The sequence below is a fragment of the Miniopterus schreibersii genome, assembly GCF_964146895.1.
Source record: "Miniopterus schreibersii genome assembly, chromosome: 11".
NCBI classification, from domain to species: domain Eukaryota; kingdom Metazoa; phylum Chordata; class Mammalia; order Chiroptera; family Miniopteridae; genus Miniopterus; species Miniopterus schreibersii.
Genome location: NC_138111.1, coordinates 27,393,390 through 27,419,768, shown reverse-complemented (window position 1 = coordinate 27,419,768; position 26,379 = coordinate 27,393,390). Strand labels below are relative to the sequence as shown.

The 26,379-nt window shown below is 41.7% G+C and overlaps 1 protein-coding gene across 5 annotated transcripts in view; it reads left to right on the top strand.

Annotated features, from left to right (window-relative positions):
• Positions 1-26,379, top strand: part of UNC13B (unc-13 homolog B) — a gene marked incomplete at its 5' end in the record, with an annotated part of 145,656 nt that overhangs the window by 76,985 nt on the left and 42,292 nt on the right. For 2 of the 5 annotated variants that reach the window (XM_081151118.1, XM_081151117.1), the window contains one exon: positions 18,789-21,048. The exons of the other annotated variants lie outside the window; for them this stretch is intronic. In XM_081151118.1, coding sequence (XP_081007244.1) covers positions 18,789-21,048 — 2,260 coding nt within the window. Of the gene's footprint in view, positions 1-18,788; positions 21,049-26,379 lie in introns of those variants that run through there. 5 annotated transcript variants of the gene reach the window in all.

Here is a 26,379-nt window from a genome sequence, read left to right as displayed (position 1 = left end):
TAAATAAAATAAAATAAATTACTGAATTAAAGAGTATATACCTTTTAAAGGCTTTTGATAAACTTCTAGATGTGTTTTCAGAAAAAATTTCCAATTTGTACTTTGAGTATTTGAATATGCTGCACCAACATTATTATCATTTTAGAAATATTTTGCCAATTTGGCAGAATAGTGATATCTCATTGTTTTAATTTGCATTTCTTTGATTATTTGTGAATTGAATATATCCTGTAAGTTTTATAGGACACTTATACTTCTTTAGCTGATACTGCATTCCGTAGACTTTGAGAAACTACCGTAGGAACCTATCTACCCTTATGCTATTCCTATAAGAGTGTTAGCAACTTGAGGGAAGAGATCATATAGGTCATCTCTGTATCTGGGCTAGCTGAGTACCTGGCCATATGTACTTAATAAGTGTTTGATGACATTGCTAATGCTGATGAGGCAGTAATGTTGGTAGCGTGGGTAGAATGAATATGATTCTGTACCTTATTTGGCTTAGCTGCAGAAAAATCTGGGGGAGGAGGTGAGACTTTTAGCTCTAGAAACAGAGACTGTGGTGGCAGCAGGTGGGTGGGTGTTCCAGGTGGAAGGGACAGTGAAGAAGAAGGCATGGAGGTAGGTCGTGAGGAAGCCTTGCCAGAAACTCTTAGGTTGCTAAAGAAAGCTGAGGAAGGAGAGGCTTAGTAAGCAGAGATAGAACTGAGCATATAGATTAGAAGGGCAGTGCTTAAATGGAGCAATCCCAGGAGATCCAAGATTGCAGCTGGTCAGCCTGAGAGATGGATCAGCATTTTCTCAGGGATGATCATTAAGACAGAAAATGAATCATCTCTCTCCTGCAAAGTTATGTTCTAGTTATCTACTAGTTATTTTCACCACAATTTTCTAGTGTTTGAAACTTCCCTTCTGGGCCTATTCCTCTTCCTTTGTTCTGTATTTGTATTAAAATCACCATCATTCTGCTAGTCACCCACTCAAATGCATGGTGTCATTCTTCCTTCTATCTTGCCTCCCACATTGGATCATTTGCCAGATATTGCTCTTTTTTGTCTCTGTGATTTCTTTTATCTGTCTCATCTTTCTCTGTTTCCCTTTGTGTTGAGGCCCTCTTTACTGCTTAGATTATAGTATTAGCCTTCAAATGGTTTCTTTGTTTTTATTTATTTTTCTTGGAATCCATTGTATATACCATTACCAGATTTATCTTCCTGAAACAGAGCACGAGTCATGGCTACCATTTATGCTCAGGACTCAACTTAGATGTCACATCCTTTAAAGCTTTCCCCAGAGTCCCCAGGTGGAGTTAGGTACTTGTTTTTCTATTTTTCTTTAGCATTTCATATATAGTCAATTTTGGTGTTTATCATATTGTCCTGGAATTGTGTGAGCATGCCCTCCAGATTACGTATTTCTTAAAAGAATATATGCTATATGATACCTCTTATATGAAGTTCAGAAACAGGCAAAATAATCTGTGGTGTCAGGCTTCAGGATAGTTATTACCTTTGGGGTGGGGGCTGGTAGTGACTAGATGTGAGCATAAGGGGGCTTCTGATAATGTTCTGTTCTTGATCTGGTTTGTGTTTACATTGGTGTACTTTTGTGCACTTTTCTGTGTGTATGTTTATAATGCAATAAAAACTTTAAATAAATTCTAAATGAAAATAGCATGGAAATACAGTCTAGGAACTGTGTCTAATTAACTTTATATCCCTGATGCCTGTCACCTAGCAAGCTCACATAACAGATTGTGAGTGAGTGAATGAATGAACGAATGAATGAATGAAAGTTTCTTCTAAAAAGAAAAAACACTAAATTTTCTTTCCATTAGTAGTTAAATTATAGTCTCAACCTTTTTTGCCTGATATCCATGACCACCCATGACTTGGTCCAACCTGCTCTAACCTTGTTAACCCTGAGGCCACATTGTATAGTTGGAAGAAGCTGAGCCTTGAAATCAGCCAGAGACTGAGTTTGAAATATGGTTCCACCACTTACTAGCTGTGTTACCTTACTTAGGCTTAGGCAAGTTACCCAGGCTCTTAGAAACTTAGTTTTCTAATCTATAAGTAGGGTGTTGTGACAGGCACCTCTCACAGACACCAGAGATGTATTATCACACAGCCCCCTGAGTCAGAGGGAAAGGGCTGTCCCCAACCTCTATTCTTGATATTTGTTTTCTCATATAAATGAATTTATTTATTTATTTTTAATTTTTTTTTAAATTTTTGTTTAAAATATTACAAATGTCCCTTTATCTCCCCAATGACCCATTCCACCCCATCCTTCTCCCTTCCCCAGTCCCTCTCCCCACCATTGTCGGTGTCCTTGAGTTGTGCATATATGCATATAAATTCTTTGGTTACTCTCTCCCCCTCCACCCATCATATAAATGAATTTAAATGAGAGACTCTGATTGTGTTGTGATGAAGCCAATATATTTAAAAAATTAAAGCTAGTGAATTTATTTAAAAAATAATTAAAGGATACACATTTATTAAAGAAACAAGGCAAGCAAATCTATACATCTGGTTTATGAAGCACAGATGGGCTCTCAGCTAATCTGAAGAGTGAGTGGGGTCGGGAGTTTCTGCCTTATATACTCTCCTGTCTGTAAGTTTTTTTTTAATTCCCCTGGTAGATATCCTGGTACAGATTAACTCTGAAGTTCCCCCTTTTCTTTGTTATGGCTTTTCCACAATTTATGGGAAGCACCTGGCAATTTGGCACTTAAATCCTAACTGCTGGCTTTCTGTTTAAACAGTGGGATGAGATAGACTGCCCTCTTCTTTCCCCCTCCTCCCTACTGTTTTAAATATGGTTCCACCACTTACTAGCTTCAGGATGATTTGCACTAAGTAGTCTCTGATTAGTGAAGTTGAATTAGGATACCTCCACCTCCTCCTCTCTCCTTTCCCTTCTCCCTCCTCTTCTGCATTCTTTTGTGAGAAGAGGTTTTAACCCTTTGATCTCAAGATAAGACCCTGTTACAAGCTGCCTGCAAAGCTTTTTGGCTTTGTTTAATTCTCCTGCCTCAGTTTCCCTATTTCTCTTTACCTGGAATTTTCCTAGCTTTTCATTGTCCTATAATAGTATCATTTGCCTCAGTGATTGGATATAGGTTAAATAGGATAATATATGTAGAGCAGGGCCTGGCATGTTGTTAGCATTCAGTAAACGTTAATTTCCTTTTCTTTTCAACAACATACCTTCTTTTTTCTCTTTTTCATATTTTTGCTCATCCTGTGTCCTCTGCCTTGAATGCCTTTTCTTCCCTTTAGTTTCCACATATCTAAATATTATTTAGCCTTCAGGATCAATCTCAGATATCACCTCTTTCACAGAGCCTTCCCTGATTCCCATCCAAATTAGCTCCTTGAAAGCTGGAAATATTTTCCTGTCTCAAATTTTCATACATTTTATCTGCGTCTCTTATGATATATACATATTAGTCACTTATTCCAACCTTTAGGGCTTGCTGAAAGCTGCCCTCTCACTCCAGGCCCAAAGAACAGATAGGCACTCTAATTGGGCTACAATGCTAGAGGCAGAAGCTCTGTCAGTTGGAACAAACCAGGGCATGAAAAGGCAGGTTGAGAAAACGGCTTTGAGCCTTTGATATACTTTTTTAGTACCTCCTCTTGCACTGAGAGAAATTCATATGTCCAGTCAAAGATGTGGAGCAAGGGGTCAAGTTGCAAACTGCTTCACCTGTTTTTTTGAATTGTTTTTTTGTTAAAGACATCTTTATGGTCCAGCCCAGCTTATCAAGGGGAGAGGCAATGCAGGAGTTTGAGTCTGATCTTAGAAATTGAGTGAGTATTCACATGGAGTATCTTCCCTGCCTGATATGCCTTGGGGGCCTAATACATGTTAGGTAGAAAAATGGAGCTCATGGATTCAGAGATCCTATTCCTGGCCACCTATTTTCTTGTTACTTCAGCTTTCTTGCATACATATAGGGTTTCACTCCTTTGCTAGATTGCACTTGTGGTCAGGAACTGATTGCAATTTCTAGCATAGCTTCTCATATTTAGTAGATAGCAAAGTTTTGTGGAACAGTTGCTTAAAAGTACGAAGTAGTATTACAAGGCCATAAGTAATTGGTTGCAAAGGGAATGATTAACACTTATAGTAGAAAATTGTTGCCATAGGACTTTAAAATATGGAGCAACCCTTTGAATTAGCGTGGTTGGAGAAGTCTTGTCAGAGGAGTCAGCAGTTATTATCAGGAAATGTCACAGGAATAAAATAATATGAGCTTAGAAAGATGGGAATCAAGGGATAACTTGCTTCCTATGTTATGTTTACAAGTATATGTCAATAGGAGATCCATGGCTCCTTGTAAGTGGCAAGTTGTATTCTTTCTGTAAACAATGCAGCTGAGGTTTTCCACCTTCCAAAACAGGCACACCCTGAACTATTGTCATAGTGTGTAAAATAAGACTTCTTGAAGCCAAAGGGAAGAGGTAAGTTGTCGCAAATAATCTTCCTCGATTCCTTAGGCTTCTGCTTTCCTTTTCTGGTTATTGTCTTCAAGCATGCTAGAGAAATGTATTTATTTGGTTCACACCTAAGGACATTCAGATATAAACAGCCAGAGGTGACAAAGGGCATTCCAGATGACAACCAACATCCTGAAGCATTTCTTGTGACAGGTGACATAAAAGTGTTGACTGGTTTCTCACTAAAACATTCTTCCTTCTTGGTTTTTGGGATATCTTTCCCTCCAAGTTCTTTCTTATTTCTGACAGCTCCATCTTTGTTTCTTTGATAGCATTTCTCTTTTTCTGCTTGCCCCTTAGAACTTGGTGATTCCCAGGGCTCCATTTCTATCTTATTCTCTTCTCTAGATAATCTCATGTCTTTACCCATACACCAATGAATTCCAAATTGCCATCTCTACCTCAGTCCTCTTTTATGAGCTCCAGACTCCTATATCCAGCTGCTTATGGATATTGTCACCAGAATTTTTATGGGCACCTCATATAATATGTTCAGACTGTACTCATTGTCTTTTCTTTCTCCTTTACCTCATCTCCTCTATGCCCTTTCTCAGTAAATGGCACTGCCAGTTTCCCAAGCACAAACTTTAACTAACATTCTTCTCCCTCATGCGCCTATACTGAATGCCATAATATTTTCCCCATTAGGTTATGAACTCCCTAAGGTCAAGGATCTTATCTTTTCATCATTCCTGGCATAACACCTAGGTACTTAATAAGTACTTATTTGTTATTATTTTTAATCCTCATCTGAGGGTATTTTTCCCATTGATTTTTAGAGAGAGTGAAGGAAGGTGGGGGGGAGAGAGGGAGAGAAACATCAGTGTGAGAGAGACACATCAGTTGGCTGCCTCCCACACATGCCCTGACCAGGGTGGTCGGGGATCGAACCTGCAAACCGTGTACATGCTCTTGCCTGGAAATCAAACCGGCGACACTTCCATGTGCATGCCAGTGCTCTAACCACTGAGCCACACTAGCCAGGGCTCATTTATAATTTATTAAAATGATTTTTTGGTAGAATTGTATTAGTAATTCTCAAAGGTACTATATTAGTTTGCTAGGGCTGCCATAACAAAGTAATACAGACTGGGTGGCTTAAACAGCAGAAATTTATCATTTCATAGTTCTGGAGACTAGAAGTCCAAAATCAAGGTGTGTCCGCAGGGTTGGTTCCTTCTGAGGTTTGGGAGGGAAGGATCTGTTTAGTCCTCTCTCGTTGATTTGTAGATCGTCATCTTCCTTTTGTGTCTTTTCATATTGTCTTCCCCTATGTCCAAGTTTCCCTTTTTTATATGCTGGCTAGGGACATATTTTGAAAAGCTTTAGAAACAGGACCCTACACCAAGAGGATTCTCCAGATTTGGGTTTAGAACTGAAGGGGATATTCAATCAATATTAAGCCAGTTAGAACATAGTCTCCTTTTAGTACAAGAGGTTAACTTTACTCATGAAATTTCAAATTTTGGATTCCCATTAGAGAATCCTCAGCATATGGCCCCTTGGCTTCCTTGGGGTACAGAGACTGACGCAGGGCCAATGCATTTTGTAGGTTGGTCTGGGACATGTATAAACAGATACTAGTTCAGAATCAGCCTTAGTCCTAAATCCAGGTGCTGTGACTTTTGACCAGGTTTATGTGAGAGGGGAGGAAACAAGCAGAATGCTTTGATTATGAGTTTTTAATCATTTGATCTTGGGATGGAAATGCGGCCATAGCCTTTGGAGGTACAGACTGGAAACCTAACTGTTCAGCTGGGCAGTCCTGAGGAGCTTATCAGCTTTTTTTGTTTTTAAAAATATCTTTATTGATTTCAGAGAGAGGAAGGGAGAGGGAAAGAGAGAGATAGAAACATCAATGATGAGAGAGTCATCATTGATCGGCTGCCTCCTGCACGCCCCCGACTGGGATCAGGCCTGCAACCCGGACATGTGCCCTGACTGGGAATTGAACCATAATCTCCTGGATCCTAGGTCAACACTCAACCGCTGAGCCATGCCCGGCTGGGCTGTCAGCTCTTTATGTTCAAGTTTTTGCTAATAAGGATGGTGCTTGACCTGAGTGTAGGACTAAAATTTGTCAGCAGTTTGTGACTCCTTAGGCCTGCCTTGCAGTTTGTCAGGTCTGATTTAGGCTATGTAGCAGCTATGTCTGAGCACATCAGTAAAGTCAGCCATCTCTGCCAGGCTCATCACTCCCCTAGGGTAGCATGTTCCTGAGGGAGGAAGGAGAATCGTCTTCCATTGCCCATTCTCTGCTGCATATAATTTTTGAGTGGTTTTTGGAGAGCATAATTCTACAGGGGGGAAAATGGTGTTTCTCAGCCACCAAAACAAACCATTTTCCTCATGAAACAGGTCCCAGTTGTGTGACCACATGTCAGCTTCTTCATGTTGCTTCTGGCTTCACTTAGTGATAGAGAAGGAAGAGTCACAGGCTTATTCCTGCATAAGTGGACTTGGGCTCCACCTATCCTTTCCACCCTGCATTTGTGATTGTAAACATTGGGAGATAGGTAGGCACCTGCTGGTCCTGACGCAGCCACTCTCTAGCAGTGACACCTGAAAAGGCAGGCCTGGTATGGAGCAGGCACATTCTTTGCTTCCGGACCAGTTGTATCTAGCCCCAGGGAGACTTATAATAGTTTGTATGAGAGGGGAAAATTGTGGTTGGTGAGCCCCTCCTCCAGTAGCCCTGTGACACCACTCAAATGCTTTAGCTGAGGATGAATTCTGTGTACCAGGTGGTCTTCTGACTAACCCACCCATTCGGTTCCCCTTAGAGCTCCTGCAGTTCTGAACCTTCCCACAACTCTGCGTGAGTGTCGGTGTCTCATATTGAATTTCCATCTTGACTCATCTGTCTCTAGGCAAAGATCCTTGCAAAGATTTAAATTGGGAACCAGACCTTGAGAATATCTGTTCAGAGCATTTCACAGCTTCTGGATAAATGCTTTTCCTTCTTAACCCAATCTGTTTTTCCAGTTCTGCCCAACTAGTTCTTAAACAGCCCTGCTCTGAGGAAGCTTCCCAAGTGAGGTGGGTGCTTGTGCTATTTCTTACCTCTGAAAAGCACCCCATCCGTTTAGCCTGCCCAGGATTCCCAAGAGCCAGATCCACTGTGACAAGGGGGCTGCAATGTTGCTCATTCAGCTCAGGAAACAGAAATTGTGTCTTTCCCAAAAGGCTAGTCCACTGAAGGAGGTCTGATTGTTCTTTGGTCATATGCTGTCTGGTACTCTGTGGGCCCTGGTGAATTATGGCAGAAGGAGCCCTGCTTGTTTACCAGAGCTTACACTCACTATTTCCCACTTATTCTCCTTCTTGCTTTTGCTGAAACATGGGAAGGTGAAAAGATACAAAGGTAGTTTGTGGTCAAAGCCATGACTTTAACTAGAGATAGTAGATTTATTGTGCCCCATGTCCTAAATACATCTTCTGTCCAAGCCTTTGTCTGGAAACCCCAAACTGCTTAGAAGATGTTTGGATAGGCAGATGGACAAGACAGGGTCACATTAGCCTTTGGTATAGCACCTAGAGGCCTCAGCCAGGTCCTGGAGCCACTAATGGATGAGGCAGGAAGAAGTAGTTTTTTTGGGCAGTGTTCTAGCTCTGAGGATCTTCCTCAGTCTTGAGATTTGAATTTCTCCTCAGTCTAGGAAGCCCAGATGCAAATTTAGTAATGACAGCCTCTGCTCTGGGCTCTTTATGAGTGGCTGCAGGATTGGGGAGGGAATTCTGACTTAATCAGTCTTCCCTATATTTCTTATTTTAAACCCTTTACCTCTTTCTCCTGGCAGAAATATGGGAAGCTTTACAATAAATTGGCTGTGACTTCCATGGAAATTTGACAGTTTTCAAGGTTTCTTTTTTCCTTTCTGTATTCAGATGTGGCTATAAGTTGCACTGTCAATCCTTATTTCTTCTGTCATCCAGCCAGCTCCTGACTGGGTTAGGAGGTATTTGCTCTGCTGTCAGTGTTGGCTGCATAATGAGGTGGATGGTTAAGAAATGGGTTGTTTAGTATGTCTTGGAACATAAATTTTCTTACTTGGTTGAGGGGGAAGCAATGTTACTGAAAGAAGGCAGTAGAGAGGCAAATGTTGGCTCTGGAATCAGTGCTTTCTCCTCAGGATCTTGGGTAAGCCAAGGAAATCATTCTTAATTTAAAAGCTCATTTTATCTACCATATAGGGCTGCTTGTTCTACAGTGACAGATTCTAGGGTTGCCCCCATACTAACTACCTGATTCCTGGATAACAGGGCTGTGTTCTATTGTGGATTGTCACGAGGAATGTTGCAGGGCAGCAGAAGTAGCAAGATTGGAGAGCCTGGTTTGGGCATGCTGGCTGAATCAAACTGGCCCACCTGCTGTTGGCATCAGAAAGAGGGGATTCTTTTCTCATTACAACAGGCTCAGAGGAAGTGGAATAGGAGTGGCTTCACTGGTTTGTTATTGGCTGATTGGAGCCCTATATTGTGAATTCTGGGGTTCTCTGGGCTCAAACTGTGTTTCTCCTGTTGTGTGTTTGCAGATTAGAAAGGGGTGTCATGTATTTCATGTATGTGGCATTTTATGCTCCAGGGCTTCAAGAGTCTTTGGCTTATGTTTGGCATTATGTTGCAGTGAACAACTTGAGTGCTCTTTAAAGATAAGGACATTCCATTTCCTGATGAGTGCTAACCAGAATTGTTAATTATTAGGAATTAGGGCCATGTGAGAGCCACCTGACTAGCAAGTCTCTAGGGATGCCACTGGCAAGGACTGGGAAATTTGGGATTACGATAGCAGGGCCTTGATCCTTAGACAGCTTTTGGTCAGTGTGATATCACTTTAGGCTACTTGATTCCTAATTCTAAATTCCAAAACAATCTGTAATCGTGACTTCGGCAGTAAAGGGTCCATCTCAGTCCACCCAGCGTCTCCTGCTTCTGTCTAATCATTGCCTTGGCATAGCCTAAAGGCATTCTTGTTTTCCAGTTGCTTCTCTTACTGTGGCTGGTCAGGAAGAAGTGGACTAGGTATCTACTCTGAGAACATGGTTCTATTTGATGTTAACTGCACTTGGGTAGTTTACCTATTCACCAAATGAAGGCAGCAGATTATATACATACAAAAACACAAAAAAACAAAACCAACCAACCACACAATAAAACCTAGAGATTGTCTTAGTAGAAGGGAAGACTTCCTTTGTACTGTGCTCTGGTGGTTTCTTGCTGTTCTGTGTTTCCTCTGAAACGGGAACTCCTCAAAGTATAAGGCCTCCACCTTCTGTCTTTTTATCCTATAGCCCAGGCATGAGAGAGGTGGATAGGCAGGGGAGAAGAAAGGAGGGGGGAGAAAAATGAGGGAAGAAATGGGGGAGGGGAGAGAGTAAGATCTATATATAGCGAGAGGGAGAGACACTCACCAAGGGTGTGTGAGTGAGCTTGCTGGCGAGGTTTATGTGTGCGTGAGTGTGCTGGAGAAGGGGGTGTGTGATCCAGGAACGTGTGAGGAGGGCTGGTGCCCTATGGGAGGTTGCAGGCAGGAAGCAGCTGGAGAGGAGGAGGAGCAGCAGCAGGAGCAGTAGCTGCCCTGCTTTCTGTCTCTGTCTCAGAGCCCGGAATCGATTGAGTTAGAATTCCACATCCAGTTGAAGTTTGGCTGCTGTTGCCTTCAGCAGGCTGGTCATCAGAATCCCATCAGCAGAGAGGCGTGGACCAGATTGGATTCCTAGATTTGTAGTCAGTGGAGACTCCTGCCCAGCCTTTCAATGAGAGGATCTCCGCTTGGCATTGTTTCTATCATCAACTTTGCACCGTGGAGCCAGCCAGCTGAGTGCAACTGAGAATAATAGCTCCTTGGCTCTGTTTGTGGTTGGGCAGGCAGCCGTGCTGTGGCTTAGAAAGTTCATCCTGTGGCTTCTCTGTCAAACCAAGGAGTGCTCCTGAATGGATTTCCTCTTAAAGACAGCACTTGCATTTTAAAACTTGGGTATTTGGGGTTTTAATGTTTTGTGGTTTTTTAAAATTTTTCTTAACTCTTATTTTGGTTGCAGCAGCAAGGTAAGTGATATCGAGTGTGTATGACTTGACTCTGAACGACAAGCAGGGACAAAAAAAAGCAAAGCGTTTGTGGGTGGAATATGGAACAGCTACATTAATTATATAACTGCTTGAGCCAACTTGCTGGTGGGGGTCATTATAATGAGTGAAAAATAGCATACTCAGCACTGAGGATGGAATCTTCATGTGCGCGTGTTTATATGTTGATGATCTGACCATCTATTCTTCCTTGGTACTCTCCTGTATATACAAGGTATCCTAAAAAAAATGCATGCACACTGTAACAGCTGATAGCTCAGTTTTGAAAATGAAATGTATTTTAATAAACACTACCTTTATAATTATTCAAAATGTGTGTATACATTTTTGGGGGACACCCTGTATATAAATAACCCATTTACCCCTCTGGATGTGTGCAAACTTGTATATAAATAATCTGCTTCTCTCTCTTGATATGTTCACATGTTTATAGATAACCTGTTCATTTCTCTCTGTGTGTACATACATATATAGACAACTCATTCATTCGTCTTATATGAATATGCACAAGCCATCTCTCCCTCCATGTGCATACATATATAGATAACTGTCCTTTTATCTCATGCATGTTTGCACGTACTCAGGTAACTTTCCTATTCTTGTGTATATTTCTTGTGCCTGTATATATTCAGAAACCTTTCCATTTTTTGTATGTGTGTGTATACTGTTTTCCTATCTAATGTGAGTATTAATTCTTCCCTTTCATGTGTGCATATGTCATATAAATAGAAAGTCATCTTGAGTTTTCTCAGTCTTGACTGTGTGCACACATGCATAATAGATAATCTTTCCATTGTGTCATGAACATGTGGTAAAAAGAGCATTAACTTTATAAATCGAAGACCCCCTTTTAAACCTACTCAAAGTGACCTTAGTCAAAGCATTTAGCCTCTCTCAGCTGTATTTTTCTTATTTTTGAAATCAGAATAATCATTTTTCTCTCGTACCTTACAGGGTTGTTGTGATGATAAAATAGGAATCATATAAACTGTAAAATTCTAAACAGATATAATTTTACTATTGTTACATGTCCCTCTAGTGTGAATTGTGTAGGATAGCATATCTTTGACCCAGCTGCATTGAGATTATGCTCTTATCTGTGAGATAAGGGGTAGCTTTTGTTGAAGTAACTAGGTTTATCCAGTGGTTTTGCCCGGAGTATTGGAAAGAAGCTACATAGAGCTACCAAGTATCTAGAAAGGGTCAAGTTGAGAGAGAGAAAAGGTCTCATCCTCTGCAGGTTGGGGTCTTAATACTTTATTCTTTGTAGCCTTGAAAAGGATTGAACCTGTCAAAAAATGGAAATAAGCTGCTTCCAGCTGAGATCAAAGTGATCAGGTAAAAGGATAAGTGAAAGAACAGAGCATTCTGCTGCCCCTGACATGACAGGCTGCTATTTGCAGTGAGCATCTGCTGCCAGGTTTTGAAGGCTCCCTAGTGTCCCTCACCCCAACCTTCTAGACCTGTGTTGTCCAATATGGTAGCTACTGGCTACATGTGCTTGTTGAGTACACTTGCGGGATGGCTAATCTAAATTGAGATGTGTAAATGTAAGATACATACTAGACTTCAAGGACTCAGTATGAAAAAAGGAATGTAAATATTAAAATTGGGACAAGCGCTATGATAGCTAAACAAAACTACTACTCCACAGGCTAGATCACAACGTAACATTCTCTAAAGGGCTCTTCTAACATTTTCTGATTTTGTGTTTTGGTTCCTTTTATTCAATGGCAAGATTTTTTTGTTTTGAGCATCATATGTGCCAGGCACTGTTTCAGGTGCTAGGGAAACAGCAACAAATAAAAGAGAGTCCCTGCTCCCATTCTAGGATAGTGCAGTGGGGAAGAGACTGATAATAAAGAAGCAAACAAATATATGATTGATCAGGTGGTAGTAAGTTCTATGAAGAAACTGTAGCAGACTAAGGTGATAGAGAATGTAGGGTTTTTTGAGGGGAAGGGTGTTCAGGGGCTAGATTCTTTCTCGCATCTTCTTCAGTCTGCTCACAAGAACCATGAGGTAATAAGGGAAAAAGAAAGTATGATAAGTGCTTAAGAAAATATTATTCTAACACATGTTAAAAACGGTAAGGCAGGCTTTATTCAGGGGGACTACTACATTGGCGTTTTGTAATAAGGGAGGGAGATTGAGCCCAACTCTGAATACAAGGAAAAGTGGGAATTTATAGCCAAGAGCAGGGGTGAGGTAAGCAGATGAAAATTAAGCAAAAGGAAATATCAGAGGTAAAGGGAAGTTGACAGGGTTTTTGCTGGAGGCTGGATCGGATGGGGGATAAGGAATTTGGTCAGATAGTAAAGGTGGGGAATTTTCACTAACCGGACCCAGCAGGATTCTTGCTAAAACTGGATTAAACAGAGCCCAAGGTCAGGGGCCTAATCAGAAAGAGGACTCAGAACAACCTGATTCAAGTTTGGTCAAAGGAGAGTCTTTGTCATGAATATCATCAGATTCTGGGTACATGTGTATTTATGGTTTGTTATACTCTTGGTATAATAAACCTTGGTACTGCTGAAAGGGAGGCCTGGGCAGGACACAGACTAACTACCCAGTTCTCCTGACTGCCTGCCATTCAGTCTTTATTCTGAGGTCTTCATATGCCAACTCCCTGAAGGCTGCCTCCTCTCTCGTGCTGCTGTACATTACTTGAGTTTCTCTCTTCCCTCTTGGATACAATCTTTAAGGTTTTCTTTCCTTTACAATATCCAGTTTTTGGCCAATAAATGAGGTTCCTCCTAAAGCTGGTGGGGGGTGGCAAGTCCTAGGAGCTCACATTTGATCTAGAGCATTCTTTTATGCCATTTGGCTAATCTTACTCTTTATACCTTGTAATCCTGATTTATTTTTTTAAAAATATGTCTTTATTGATTTCAGAGAGAAGAAGGGAGAGGGAGAGAGAGATAGAAACATCAATAATGAGAGAGTCATTGATCAGCTGCCTCCTGCATGCCCCTTGCTGAGGATGGAGCCTGCAGCCCGGGCATGTGCCCTGACAGGGAATCAAACCACGATCTCCTGAATCCTAGGTTGATGCTCAACCACTGAGCCATGCCAGCCAGGCAATCCTGATCATTTTTTCTGACAAGATTCTCTGTAAGCATTGACTCTTTCCCAAAGGTTAACATCCATTCCTGTGGACCCCTACCTGCTGTGTCCCTAGAAATCCATTCCTCCCTTGGCCCTGGCCTGGTAGCTCATTCTGTTAGAGTGTTGTGGGTTTGACTCCCAGTCAGGACACATACAAGAAACAACCAATTAATGTATAAATAAGTGGAACAACAAATCAGTGTTTCTCTCTCTCTGTCTCCCTTCCTCTCTCTCTCTAATAAATACAAATTAAAAAAGTAATTTCTCCCACCATATTAGCCATATAGCATAATTGGTAAATGGCCCAGGAATGATCTGACCCCTGGGGAGAAAGAGGGAACAGAGCTCTTGGCTTTTTGCCTTCCAAGCTTGTTTCACACAAAGCGAGAGGCTGCTTGATATACATGGAGTCCTAGCCTATTCCCAGAGGTCCCCCAGTTGTTTTCTCCAAGCCACAATTTGTGTCAGAAGCAATTTTACAAGAAATACTCATATTTCTAATCACATGTATATGATAAGTCAGAGAGAAATAAAAGAATTAGCCATTTCAGAATACAAAAGGTTTTTTTCTCCTGGCCATAGTACTTAGCTTTCTATCATTGAAGCTTTACTCCTTTTGATTAATTCATTTTGTTTTGATGTGTTTTCTTTTCAAACACAGATATTCATTGAAAGGTGTGCTTTATTTTTCCTAGCCTTAGGCATTCCTTAGGAAAATATTGAACACAGGTATGGCCATTTTTGAGAGTGTATGTGTGAATTTGAGGAGTTGACTAGTGTGGATAGGCCAACAGGCTAGGGCAGACTGGATAGGTACTAGAGGAAACCAGAGGGCCAGGTTTGAGCTGGGTGGTCCCCAAGAGGTCCTTATCCCACCAGCTCAAATATTACTTCTCTATGGCCTTTCCCTGCCCAGGTTTTACTAGGCCTCTCTGCCTTCACATTCTCCATCCCTATAATTAAATGCTTGCTTTTTATTATTATATCATCTATTATAACATGTATCACTTTGTTTTGTGATTGTCTATATTTCTCTCTCCAAATCTTAATATATTAGAGAACAGGAACTATGTCTCATATGCCTGGCTCATGGCTTAGTGCCTGGCACATTGGTTGAATTGATTTGCAGATCAAACTGTCCTTCTCTTACTTTGGCCTCTGTTATTTCATTCTTGTGGACAGTAGTAGCAAAGAGAGCCTGGGGAAGGAGGTCGCCTTGAATTGGGCCTTCTGACCCTGAGGGTTGCTCCTTCAGCCCATTCTGGCTTCTGGTATCCTATTGGGTTCTGAGCAGAATGACTGGTTGATCCTCTGGGCATCATATTGAGATCTGTCCCCTGCTTCAGAACTTAAATATCTGGATAACTGAGTGGATTTTGTGCTTTGGGGAACCCATATCTCCAGGAGGTGATTTTCAAGTTCAGAGTTCATCCAGGCACAGTGACTACCAATTCAGAAGAAGGTTTGCAGGGTTTTGTGTGTTTTTATTTAATATGAAAGCAAGGTTCTTTGTTTGGGGCTGGGAGAAGTTGCTATGGCAGCTCTAACTGGAAATTTCCTATTTGTCAGTAACATAGGAAACCAAGCAGCTTTGCCTTCAGTTTTTCAGAAGGCCATAGGAAAGGGCTCTGAACACGTGGCTGTACCATTTGCCCCTGTATGGCTGGCCAGCAAGTGTTGTAGGCACTGCAGTCTTGGAGGGGACATCTGCCAAGATATCCAGGAAGTTAGGCCAAGACTATCTAGAGTACTGATCTGAGGGGCAAAAGCGTATGGGCCTGAAGTTAACCAGGTCTGCACTGAAGCAATAGCAAGAGAGTCAGCTTCACTTTTGTTCCTGAGAAAATGCCTCATCTGGACTGAAGTGAGGCTGACCTTGGATGACCTGGAAATGAGTTCTGGGCCTCACCAGCACTAGAAAGGAAAGCTTGCCGTCTGTAGCTACTTGCCCCTTACCCTTATTCAGGCTGCCTAAGGGAGGATGGCAAGCTTCTTGTCACCTGAATGAAATATTGGGGACTGAATGGTTTTCTTACCTTAAAATAAAAAAAGCTTCCAGAAGAAAGCAGGACTAACAAATCCCACCTAATGGTGGGATTCCAGGCACTGCTGTAGACCATTAAAAGAGACCATTAAAAGAGACTGGGAAAGGTAAGGGTCTGGGGCTGGGATAGAAGTCATGATCACTCAAATCATACTATTTAGGTGGTTGCATGCTTGTCTTAGATATTAGTTTCCCTACTTCTTTGCCTCAGGTACTTGCCATGTCAGTAATAATAATATTGCAGTGCTCTATAGTTTAGGAAACCAAGGTGCAGAGAATTCAAGTGTTTAATCAAAGGTTGCTGATGAAGGAAGACCCAAACTTAAGTTTCCAGATTTTCAGTCTAGCAGCACTTGCTCATGGTTTAATGTGGTCTTACACAGAGCTTTCATCTTGGTTCAGTAAGCAATCTTTCTCCTTGAGATAAACTTGAAAGGCTAATTGCCAATTCCAGCCCTTCTAGGGCCAAGGTGCTAATACCTTGCACAGCTGGAGAGAAAAGAAAGGAATGGCTTTGGAAATATAAATTTTGTACTTGGAGGAGAGAAGGAAGAATTTTATGAGTCTGTTGTAGATTTGGGGGCTTTGCTGCTTAGGCAGCTGAGCACTAAGCCAAAGATCCAGAAGTTCTTGTTGTGAATATACAGCATCTTCTCTGACACACACAGACTAGATTGAGTTGGTCAGATTAGGGATCTGGCTGATCTTGGCCCCTTGAGACATTGTAGTAAAACAATAATGCTTAAAAAGCAATAATTAGGCCTCTCCAATGGTAAAGTTCATAGATGAGGAATTCTTAGATGAAGTAGAGTTTTTAGATGAGCTAGAGAGAAGGGAAGAAATTAAATGGGAGTTAACCTAGTTTCTGTTTGTTGGTTCTTGGCCTAGTTATTTCCAGTAAAAGGGTCAGCTTCATCTTTATCCCAAGCCTTGTGCCTCATCCTTCTGGTTCTTCCTAGTCTGGGAGGCACAGTGCTTTTAACTTTTATGCCCACAGACCGTAGATGGTGGCCTTTCCTGAAAATGAATTGCTGTGGGAGTTGTCAGTTTGTCTTTCTCACATGCAGTTTTCTCCTTTGGAGGTTAACTTGAGTACTAGAAAAAGAAAAGGAGGTAGGGGTTTAAAAGTTTTAGAAATCTTGATCAAATCTAGAAAATGAGGAAACCATTTCTGGTTTTACCCTTCTCAGGGTAACCCAGCAGAGCCAGAGTATTGGCAGTTTCATACATTCCTGGGCTCTTTGCTTTCCCCTTTGTGCTTCCACTCTGCTCCTTCCCTATACTCTGTACATTTCCAGTAAAAAAAGAATGGACACCCACCCCACATAAGGTAATAGTCATTGCAGCCTCTGTAGTACAGGCACCAGTAGCTTAGAGTATAGGGACAAGACTGGTGATAGGTCTGTCTTTACCTTTTTGGAGGTACAGCAAAGCACCCTGGAGCCCTTTGTGATATAATCAACTCCGCACCGGTCCCTTACAGGCCAGTCAGATGGCTAGAGCAACCCTCTGTTACTCCAGGAGGGGAGAGTACTGGAAAATCACTTCCTCTGGTGGTCTGAAGAAGGCATTAGACCAGATGCTCTGTGGGCCAGGAAAGCTGAACCTGTGTATTGATTAGGCTGCACTAAACCCTTGGGGACTTTTGTTTTTTAAAAAAATAGTTTATTGATTTTTTTTTTTTAGAGAGAGAGAGAGAAAACATCGATGTGAGAGCACAACGATTGGCTGCATCTTGTACACCCCCTACCAGGGATCGAACTGCAACTCGGGCATGTGCCCTTGACCAGGAATTGAACTGGCAACCTCCTGGTGCATGGGATGACGCCCAACCAACTGAGCCACACCAGCTAGGGCAGCCCGTGGGGACTATTTTTTTTTTTTTTTTATGTCTTTATTGATTTCAGAGAGAGGAAAGGAGAGGGAGAGAGAGAGATAGAAACATCAATGATGAGAGAGTCATTGATCGAGCCCACAACCCAGGCATGTGACCTGATCAGGAATCGAACCCCAATCGCCTGGATCCTAGGTCAACACTCAACCGCTGAGCCACGCCCGGCCGGGCCCGTGGGGACTATTAAATGGAGTTCAGGACTCCGACTAAGCCTGAGCCTCTTTCATCCCCACCTGTAAGCCCATCATATGTGTTGGCCACCTGGCCCTTTAATCTAAACATTCTAAATGCCTGAGTCTGGACAGTGAGTATGCCCACAGTGTGCCACCTTATTCTAGAACTGGTATAGAAAAAAATTTTTTCCCCTCCAAATTTTAAATACTTGCCATGGTCCTTTCTCTAATGAAGGGTTACCATCACTTTGTGCTGTAAGCACAGGTAGGCGTGAACCTTTGAGGAGCTGAGTCTTCACCAGAACAACTAGCTAGGGAAAAAAAAATAACATTTCACGTCTTGTCTTTGTCGTTCACTGTGTATGTGACTTGAGCTTTGGTAGTTAAGCATCTATTTGTTCATTCCTTAGCCAGACCCTAGTGTTGAATTTTGTAAAAATTCACTCATTGACCTCACCCCCACCTACTTCCCAGTAGTTTGTCTCAATCCTGATGCCTTTGGGTACTTGCCCAGAACACAAGGACTTGATTTGGTTTTACATCAGTACTCTGATGGGAAGCCAAGGAGAGAGAACTGATTCCCTACAGCCTTTAAGGCCAGCATTGGGAGACAGGTCAGGATTGACTTCCATAGTCTTAGAGGGTAACATTCTTATTCCTGCTTGACAGTTTGATTCAGGTTAAAATTATCCTGCTGCTTTCTGACCTGAGTGCACTATTTTCCTTTTTTACTAGCTGCAGGATAAGAGTCAAGCCAGGATCCCAGGGGCGTGTGCCAGGTTTGGAGACCACACATGGGACCATTCCAGGCAACACTATGGGCTAAGCCCAAGGCATCAGCCAGCAATAATTGCTAGAAGTAGCCTGAAAAGAGCAGGACAGGGTATTGCCTTCCAAGACAACCTCTAGTAAGCATCCTAACCAGAAATAAAAGGAAAAAACAGAGAATCCCTCAGACCCTGAGGGAGAAAATGAAGCGATTGTTGCAAGAGTCAGAGGAAGAAATCATGGTCACCTTGGAATCCTCCTCCAGGCTTTCCCCAGATAAGGCTAAGGCAGAGACTGTGTGTTGCAGCAAGAGCAAGTCCTCAGGCTCTGTTGAATCCTTACCAGAGGACAGCTCCCTGCCTCCTTGCTGTGGGTCAAAAGCCTCAGCCAGTGGTGGAGATAGAGATGAGGGCCTGGCCCAGCATTACAGCTTTAAACAGGAGGCCAGCAGCCCACTTCCTCTGGGCTCCATGGCCTGTGCCTCAGGATCTGGCTCTCAGGACCTCTCATCTGCCAGCATTACCACCAGCTGTCAAGAGTACTCAGAGAGGAATCAAGCCAAGTCCCTTTTGTCCAGGAGCCAAGGCTGGAGCCTTGAACAGCAAGAGCCTTTGGGGGATGTAGTGGACTATATAATCAGAGAGCTGCAAGGCATCAGTCGTCTCCAAACTGAGATTGCTGAGTTGCAGCAGCACTTGAGCCAAGTCCAGGGTTCGGTGGATGAAGTCTCTAGCTATGTAGACTCAGTTCTGAGTGAAATAGAAGGCTTGCATGTGGGCAGCAGCACCCTGGCCAAGGTGTGTGTGGGAGGAAAGGCCCAGAAACCTCACGTGGACAGACTCAGTGAGGAAGCCATTCTGTATCTGTATGGACTTCCTGAGCAAGATGGGGAAAATACCATGGAGCTGGTGCACAGCTTCCTGGCCAAGTACCTCTGTGTTAATGGCATGCAGTGCAACAGGTACATCAAAGAGGCTTACAGGGCAGGCAGTGCCCAAGCCCCCAGGCCTACTGTTGTGAAGCTTGCCCATCTAGAGCATAGAGACTTCATCTTGCAGAAATCCATACTCTTGCAGAGTGTAGGGGTCCGGATTGCTACCAGAGAAGAACCAACCTGGCTACAGTGCCATAAGTATTCCCCAAAGGAGTCTCTGTCATTTTTGCAACAACTTCAGGATCATAATTCAAGTTCTTTCATCACAGACCAACCAGTTCTTCAGATCGAAACAGAAGACAAAGGACCCATAAAAGGAGCATGTCAAATGAGGGCCCCGAATCAACATAGAGAACCCTTGGCCCCTGAGCAGCAAGGCCTTTGCTTTCCACCCAAGGACAATTTAGCAAAGCCAAGTGATTTGTCTAAGCCAGGGGATGAAGTAAAAGGAACATCCCAAGTCATTGGTGGCAGCTGTGGTGAACTGACAGGGAGAGAGGCTTCTTTGTCTGCCCTTTGTCAATTTGAGGACCCTTCCCCAGTGTTACTCTCAAAAGAGGAGGATTCTGTGAAATCCCAGGTTTTCAAACAGTGTAGTCAAGGACCTGAAGCATGTGAAGTAGCAAAAAGAGAAAACTACAGCGATAAAAGTGAGGCTGGCAGCTGCCTGTCGCTGTCTGGGTTGCTGAAGACAGAGGGCAAGCTCCTGGCCTGTGAAGCTGGACTTGATATTCTGAGCTCAAAGCATCTAGAGGACCTTTTGACAGACAAGTCCAGAAAGTTTGCAACTCTGAGCTGTGACAGCATGATGGAGCACATTATCATAGGGCCTGAGACTTTCAGTGACATGGTTCATATTGACTTGAATGAGGAGGACGAACATGCTGCTCAAGTCCTTAAAGATGTCTTTGAAAAGTCCTCTTGTGGTGTGGGTGACTCACAGGAGGATGATGTAGAAATTAAGTTTTATACAAGTAAATTGGGCCGAGCAATTCACCACTTTCGTTCAGCTCTGCAGGGAGTGTTTCAGAAGCTGGAGAACAGTGGATCGATCAGTCCTGAGGACCTGGAAAGCAATGAGAGTTGTTCCCAGTCAGAGAACAGTGATAGACTTCTTGGGACAGCCAGTTCAGGGGGTGCCCAGGATTTCTCTGTTGAGAGCCCTGGGAGTCAGGGGAGTGAGAGCTGGCTCAGTGTGGTCTCTGGCAGAGTGGGCATCTCCACACAGGGAGACCAAACCTCTCAGGATCCCAGCAACTTCTCTCTGGCTTCTCATAACTCACCTCTTGCATGTTCATTGCCAGGTTTGACTCTGGCTCCGGGTCTGGAAAGTGAAACATGTCCCAAGCCTGAGTCTCCCAAGCAGGGCAGACTAAACTTAGAGCAAGTCTGTGCAGAGACCATCTACCTCAACAAGTGCATCAACAATTTCAAAAATGTTCTAAGAGAGAAAAGACTGAGGCAGAAAAAACTTTTGCATGAACTGGTACAGAAGGCAAACCATCTCTCGGTAGAAGACATGCACCCAGGTATTCCAAGTCTCTACTTAATGGGGCCACAACTGGGTATGGCCTCCATGTGGCCAGCATAAGATCTAGCTTGGTGGTGAGTTTCACAAGTTGAAGGGGGAGGTTCACAGTTTGAATCAGTCTAAATTACTTGAGTATAGATTTTAAACTAGTTCTGTGGGAATTAGAGTGAAAGAGTGTTCTAAAAGCAACAGGAAAGAAGTTCCTTTCCCTAAGGAGCTTCCTATCTCTGGGGCAGGAGTTGGGGGGACCTTTAGAAAGTACCTCTTCAAAAGAGGGAGGAACATCTGGGCAGAAGTATTTTACATCTGTGGAACTTTTAGGATATTCCAGTGTAAAGTAGGTGTAGGGTAAGAGGAAGGAATGGGGGATGAGGCATATTGGCTCACAGGCACTGGAGGAGCTAATGAAACCCTACATTGCATTTTTAAATTATTCTCTGTGGGTTTCTTGCTGAGATAAGATTGCCTTTTCCCCAGCAGCTGATGGGGCTTCTGCACCTACTAGGCCACTCTGGGAATTTCCGTTATCCCTACCTGTCTTCTTCCTAGTACTGGACTTAACAACACAGAACTTAATTTCCAACTTGGAGCTGTCTAGGAACTGCTTATAGTGCTGACCCTACCCAAGAGCCTGAGTCTGCCCTCCTAGGTCATATTACCATTCTTCCATCTCCAGCTAAAGGCTGCTCACCTAAGAACTGGAGAATGGGATGGTTTTGACTACAAGGAATACGAGAACTTTTTTCTAGGCAGTATGGAGATACGTAACTTTAAAATTACTTCTCCCAGTCAAAATTAAATTTATCCAAAGAGCATATGCTGTATTCATCCAGTTTTAAATGTAAGTGGGGTTGTCCTCTTATGCATATAACCTGATTAATCTTCCTGAAGCAAAATGAAAATTATGAAACATATTGTGTTGGCAAAGGTGTGAGGGAATAGGCACTCACACACTGCTCGTGGGAAGGGAGTGTAAATTGCTATAACCCAAGGAAGGCAGTTGGCATAATTTATTAGAATTGTATATACACTTTGAACCCCAATACCACTTCCAGGAATATGCCCTGCAGTACATTTACATATGTGGAAGGGACATATGTTCAAGGCTGTTTTTGAAGCATTGTTTTTAATAGCAAAGATTGAAAACAACCTAAGTGTTCATTAAGAATGGGATACAGTACCATGTAGCTATAAAAAGAATGAGGTAGCTTTTTACTGAAATAGAAAGATATCTAAGATAAATTGACATGTGAATAAAACAAGGTGCAGAACAGTATGTCTAAGATGCTCACAGTTGTATAAAAAGGAGTGGGAAAGAATACACGTGCAAACCCATGGTGTCTGTTTGTATATGTATAAATATGTAACAAAGATACATGAAAAACTGACACATAATTGCCCATAGGAAAAAGATATTAGGTGAAAAACTAATGGGATGAGAAGATTTTTCGCTATATACCCTTTAATAGTTTTTAGAATTTGAGTCCAGTGATAGTAATATCAAGTCATAAAATTAAATTAAAAATGAAAACTTTAAATCATGTCACATTTCTTTCAAATATCCTTAGAGCTGCTCTTTATAGCTTATCAGAAAGTCTAAATTCTTTCATTTGGCATTCAATACCAATACAGCTGGTCTCTAGTTTACATTTCCAGGCTGTCTCCTGTAGTCCTACTGTACTCCATCCAAAAGGAAACTTTTCTGTCTCACAAATTCTCCTTGTACTTTGTGTTTTCAGCATATTTACTTACACATGCTTCCTTCTAGCGTAAGGTGCTGTGTTCACCATATCAGCTTAGCAAAATGTACTCAATTCTTCAACATACAGCCAAACATCACCTCCTCCAGGAAGCTTTCTGTAATTCCTTAGCTGTAAGAGATTTTTCTCTCTTCTTAACTTTATAGCCCTTTTTATCTTCTCCCTGCGCATTTAGAAATTAGTACATAACAGCAACAAGAGAAACAACAAATATTAAAGCAGTGCTTTCTTACTAACTCCTTGAACCTTGGCAGGAACTGATGTTTGTATAAGCACCCATGATACTTGGGTCTGACTCTTCAGCTTACAAAATTCCCCTTCTGGGCTGACATCCTGCTGGGCAAGACAGGAACTTGGGGTACCTGTGATGAGCAGGTGGTAGCAGCATCAGTGATAAAGAGGAGGTTTTCTGAAGCATCAATAAGAAAGCAAGCCAAAGTTCTGGGTCCAAGCCAAGATCCAGTCTGGTCTGTGGGCTGCAGAGGGAGTGGCAGCATCCCTTCTGTGCTGGGACCAGGCCTGACTCCAGCACCATTTCATAGTTCAGGGGGAATAGAACAAGGTAAGCACACAGGCCAGCCTCCGACTCTTGTTATAGAGTCCACAACAGCAGTCATCCTAACCTGGTAAACTGACTCAGTGTAACAGTGGCTGCTGCCACAACAAAACGTTCAGCTTTCTTCACTGCTCTCCTTGAGACCTTTTATGCTCTACACTTAGTAGTAGTAGCTTATCATTAATCTGAGTTCCTATTTCTCATCCTTTTTTGTCTTTGGGGACAGATATGTACCAGGCACTGTTTTAAGTACTCTCATGTGCATTATGTAAAAATTCAATTCTTTCGTTACTACCACTCTATCAAAATAGCTTTTCTCAAGGCCATCAGATAACCACTCCCATATTGACAAACTCCTTGCCCAGTTCTCTTCTTAATTAGTCGGCAACTTGACATACTGATTGCTTCCTTTTTTTTATTATTATTATAGCTTTATTAAGTTATAATTTATATGCCATAAAATTCACCCTTAAAATTCCATGAAAAGGGTACAATTGAGTGGTTTTTAGTATATTCATAGAGTTATGCAACCATGAATTCCAGAACATTTCCATCACTCCAAAAAGAAACCCTTTACCTATTAGCAGTCACTCTTCAATCCCCTTTGCCCCCAAGCTCTGGCAACTGCTAATCTATTAAATTTGTATAAATACATGGATTCATACAAAGGCCATATATAGACTTTTGTGACTGGTTTCTTCCACTCAGCACAATGTTTTCAAGATTCACTCATGTTGTAACATGGGTCAGTACTTTATTGCTTTTTGTGGTCAAACAATATTCCATTGTATAGGTACGTCACATTTTATTTATCCACTCATCATTTGATGGACATTTGGGTGTTTTTTTAAAAAACCATGTTTTGGCTATTAAGAATAATGTTGCCAAGGATATTTGTGTACAAGTTTTTGTGTGAACATGTTTTCAGTTCTCTTGGGTATATACCTAGAAGTGGAATTGCTGGGTCATATGGTAAATCTGTTTAACATTTTTGAGGAACTGCCAGACTGTTTTCCAGTTTCCATTTTACATGTAGAAAGTTCTAATTTCTTCACATCCTTGCCAACACTTGTTAATGTCTGTGTTTTTTATTATAGCCATCCTAGTGGGTGTGAGTAGTATCTTACTGTGGTTTTGATTTGCATTTCACTAGTGTCTAATGATGTTGAACATATTTTCATGTGCTTATTGGCCATTTTATATTTTCTTTGGAGAAATGTCTACTTAAATCCTTTACACATTTTTTAATTGAGTTGTCTTTTTGTTGTCAAGTTGTAAGAGTTCTTTAAATATTATGGATATAAGTCCCTTATATATGATTTGTAAATATTTTCCTCCAATCTGTGGGTTTTCTTTCTACTTTCTTTTTTAAATTTTTTTATATTAAATTTTTAAATTGATTTTAAAGAGAGGAAGGGAGAGGGAGAGGTAGAAACATCAATGATGAGAGAGAATTATTGATTGGCTGTCTCCACGACCCCTGCTGGGGATTAAGGCCGCAGCCCAGGCATGTGCCCTGACCTAGAATTGAACCTTCATCTCCTGGGTCATAGGTCAGTGCTCAGCCACTGAGCCACACCGGTCGGGCTCTTTTTACTTTCTTGATGGTGTCCTTTGAAGCATAAATGTTTTATTTTTAATTATTGTGGTAACATATACATAACAAAATTTATCATTTTAACCATTTTAAGTTTATTCATATTGTTGTGCAACCATCACCACCATCCAATCTCCAGAACTTTTTAATCTTCCCCACCTGAAACTCTGTACTCATTAAGCTCTCTGTTTTCCTCTCCCTCACCCCTCACCACTGACAACCACCATTATACTTTCTGTCTCCATAAATTTGACCGCTCTAGGTACTTCATATAAGTGGGAGCAAACACATCCTCTTGTGACTGGCTAATTTCACTTTGCATAATGTTCATCCAGGTTGTAGCATGTGTCAAAATGTCCTTCCTGAATGGTATTTCATTTGTATGCACACATACCACATTTTGTTTATCCATTCATTTATTGGTCTTAGTTAGGTTACTTAGACCTTTTGGCTGTTGTGAATCATGCTGCTGTGAACATGGGTGTGCAAATATCTGTTTAAGTCCTTGCTTTCATTTATATTTTGGGTGTGTACCCAGAAGTGAATTGCTGGATCATATAGTAATTCTGATTTTTTTTTTGAGGCATAGCTATATTGTTTTCCACAGTGGCCATACCTCTTTACATTCCCACCAACAGTACACAAAGGTTTCAACTTCTTCACATCCTTGCCAACATTTTTTACTTCCTGTTTGTTCGTGGAGTTTTTGTAATAGCCATCATAATGAAGTAGAGTGCAAAAGTTTTAAGTGAAGTTTTGATGGAGTTCAAATTTTTTTTTCTTGTGTTGATTGTGTTTTTGGTTTCATAGCTAATTAACCATTGTCTAATCTAAGGTCATAGAGATTTACTGTTATGTGTTTTTTTTCTAAATGTTTTACAGTGTTAGCTCTTACATTTTAGGTATATGATCCATTTGAGTTAATATTTATAGATGATGTAAGATAGGGGTACAACTTCATTCTTTTGCATGTGGATATCTAGTTATCTCAGCCCCATTTGCTGGGAAAGACTATTCTTTCTCTATTGAATGGTCTTGGTACCCTTGTTGAAAATCAACTGACCATAAATGTAAGAGTTTATTTCTGGACTCCGATTTTATTCCATTGATCTTTAGACTGACCTTATGCCCCAAGTCCTTCTTTTGGAAATGCTTCCTTCACTTGACTTTCAGAGCACCTCTTAGTCTTGGTTCTCCCCCAAACATTATTGATCATTCCTTCTCAGTCATCTTTGTTGGTCCCTCCTCACCTTCCCAACCTTGTAGTATCCCAGGATTCAGGCCTCACTACTTTTTTTAAGTTCATACTTGTCTCCTAGGTAATCTCTTCCAATCTCACGGGTTTCATAAGCTTTCCCAGATTTATATCTCTGGCCCAGAATCTTCATGAACACCAGATTCCACATCTACTTAATA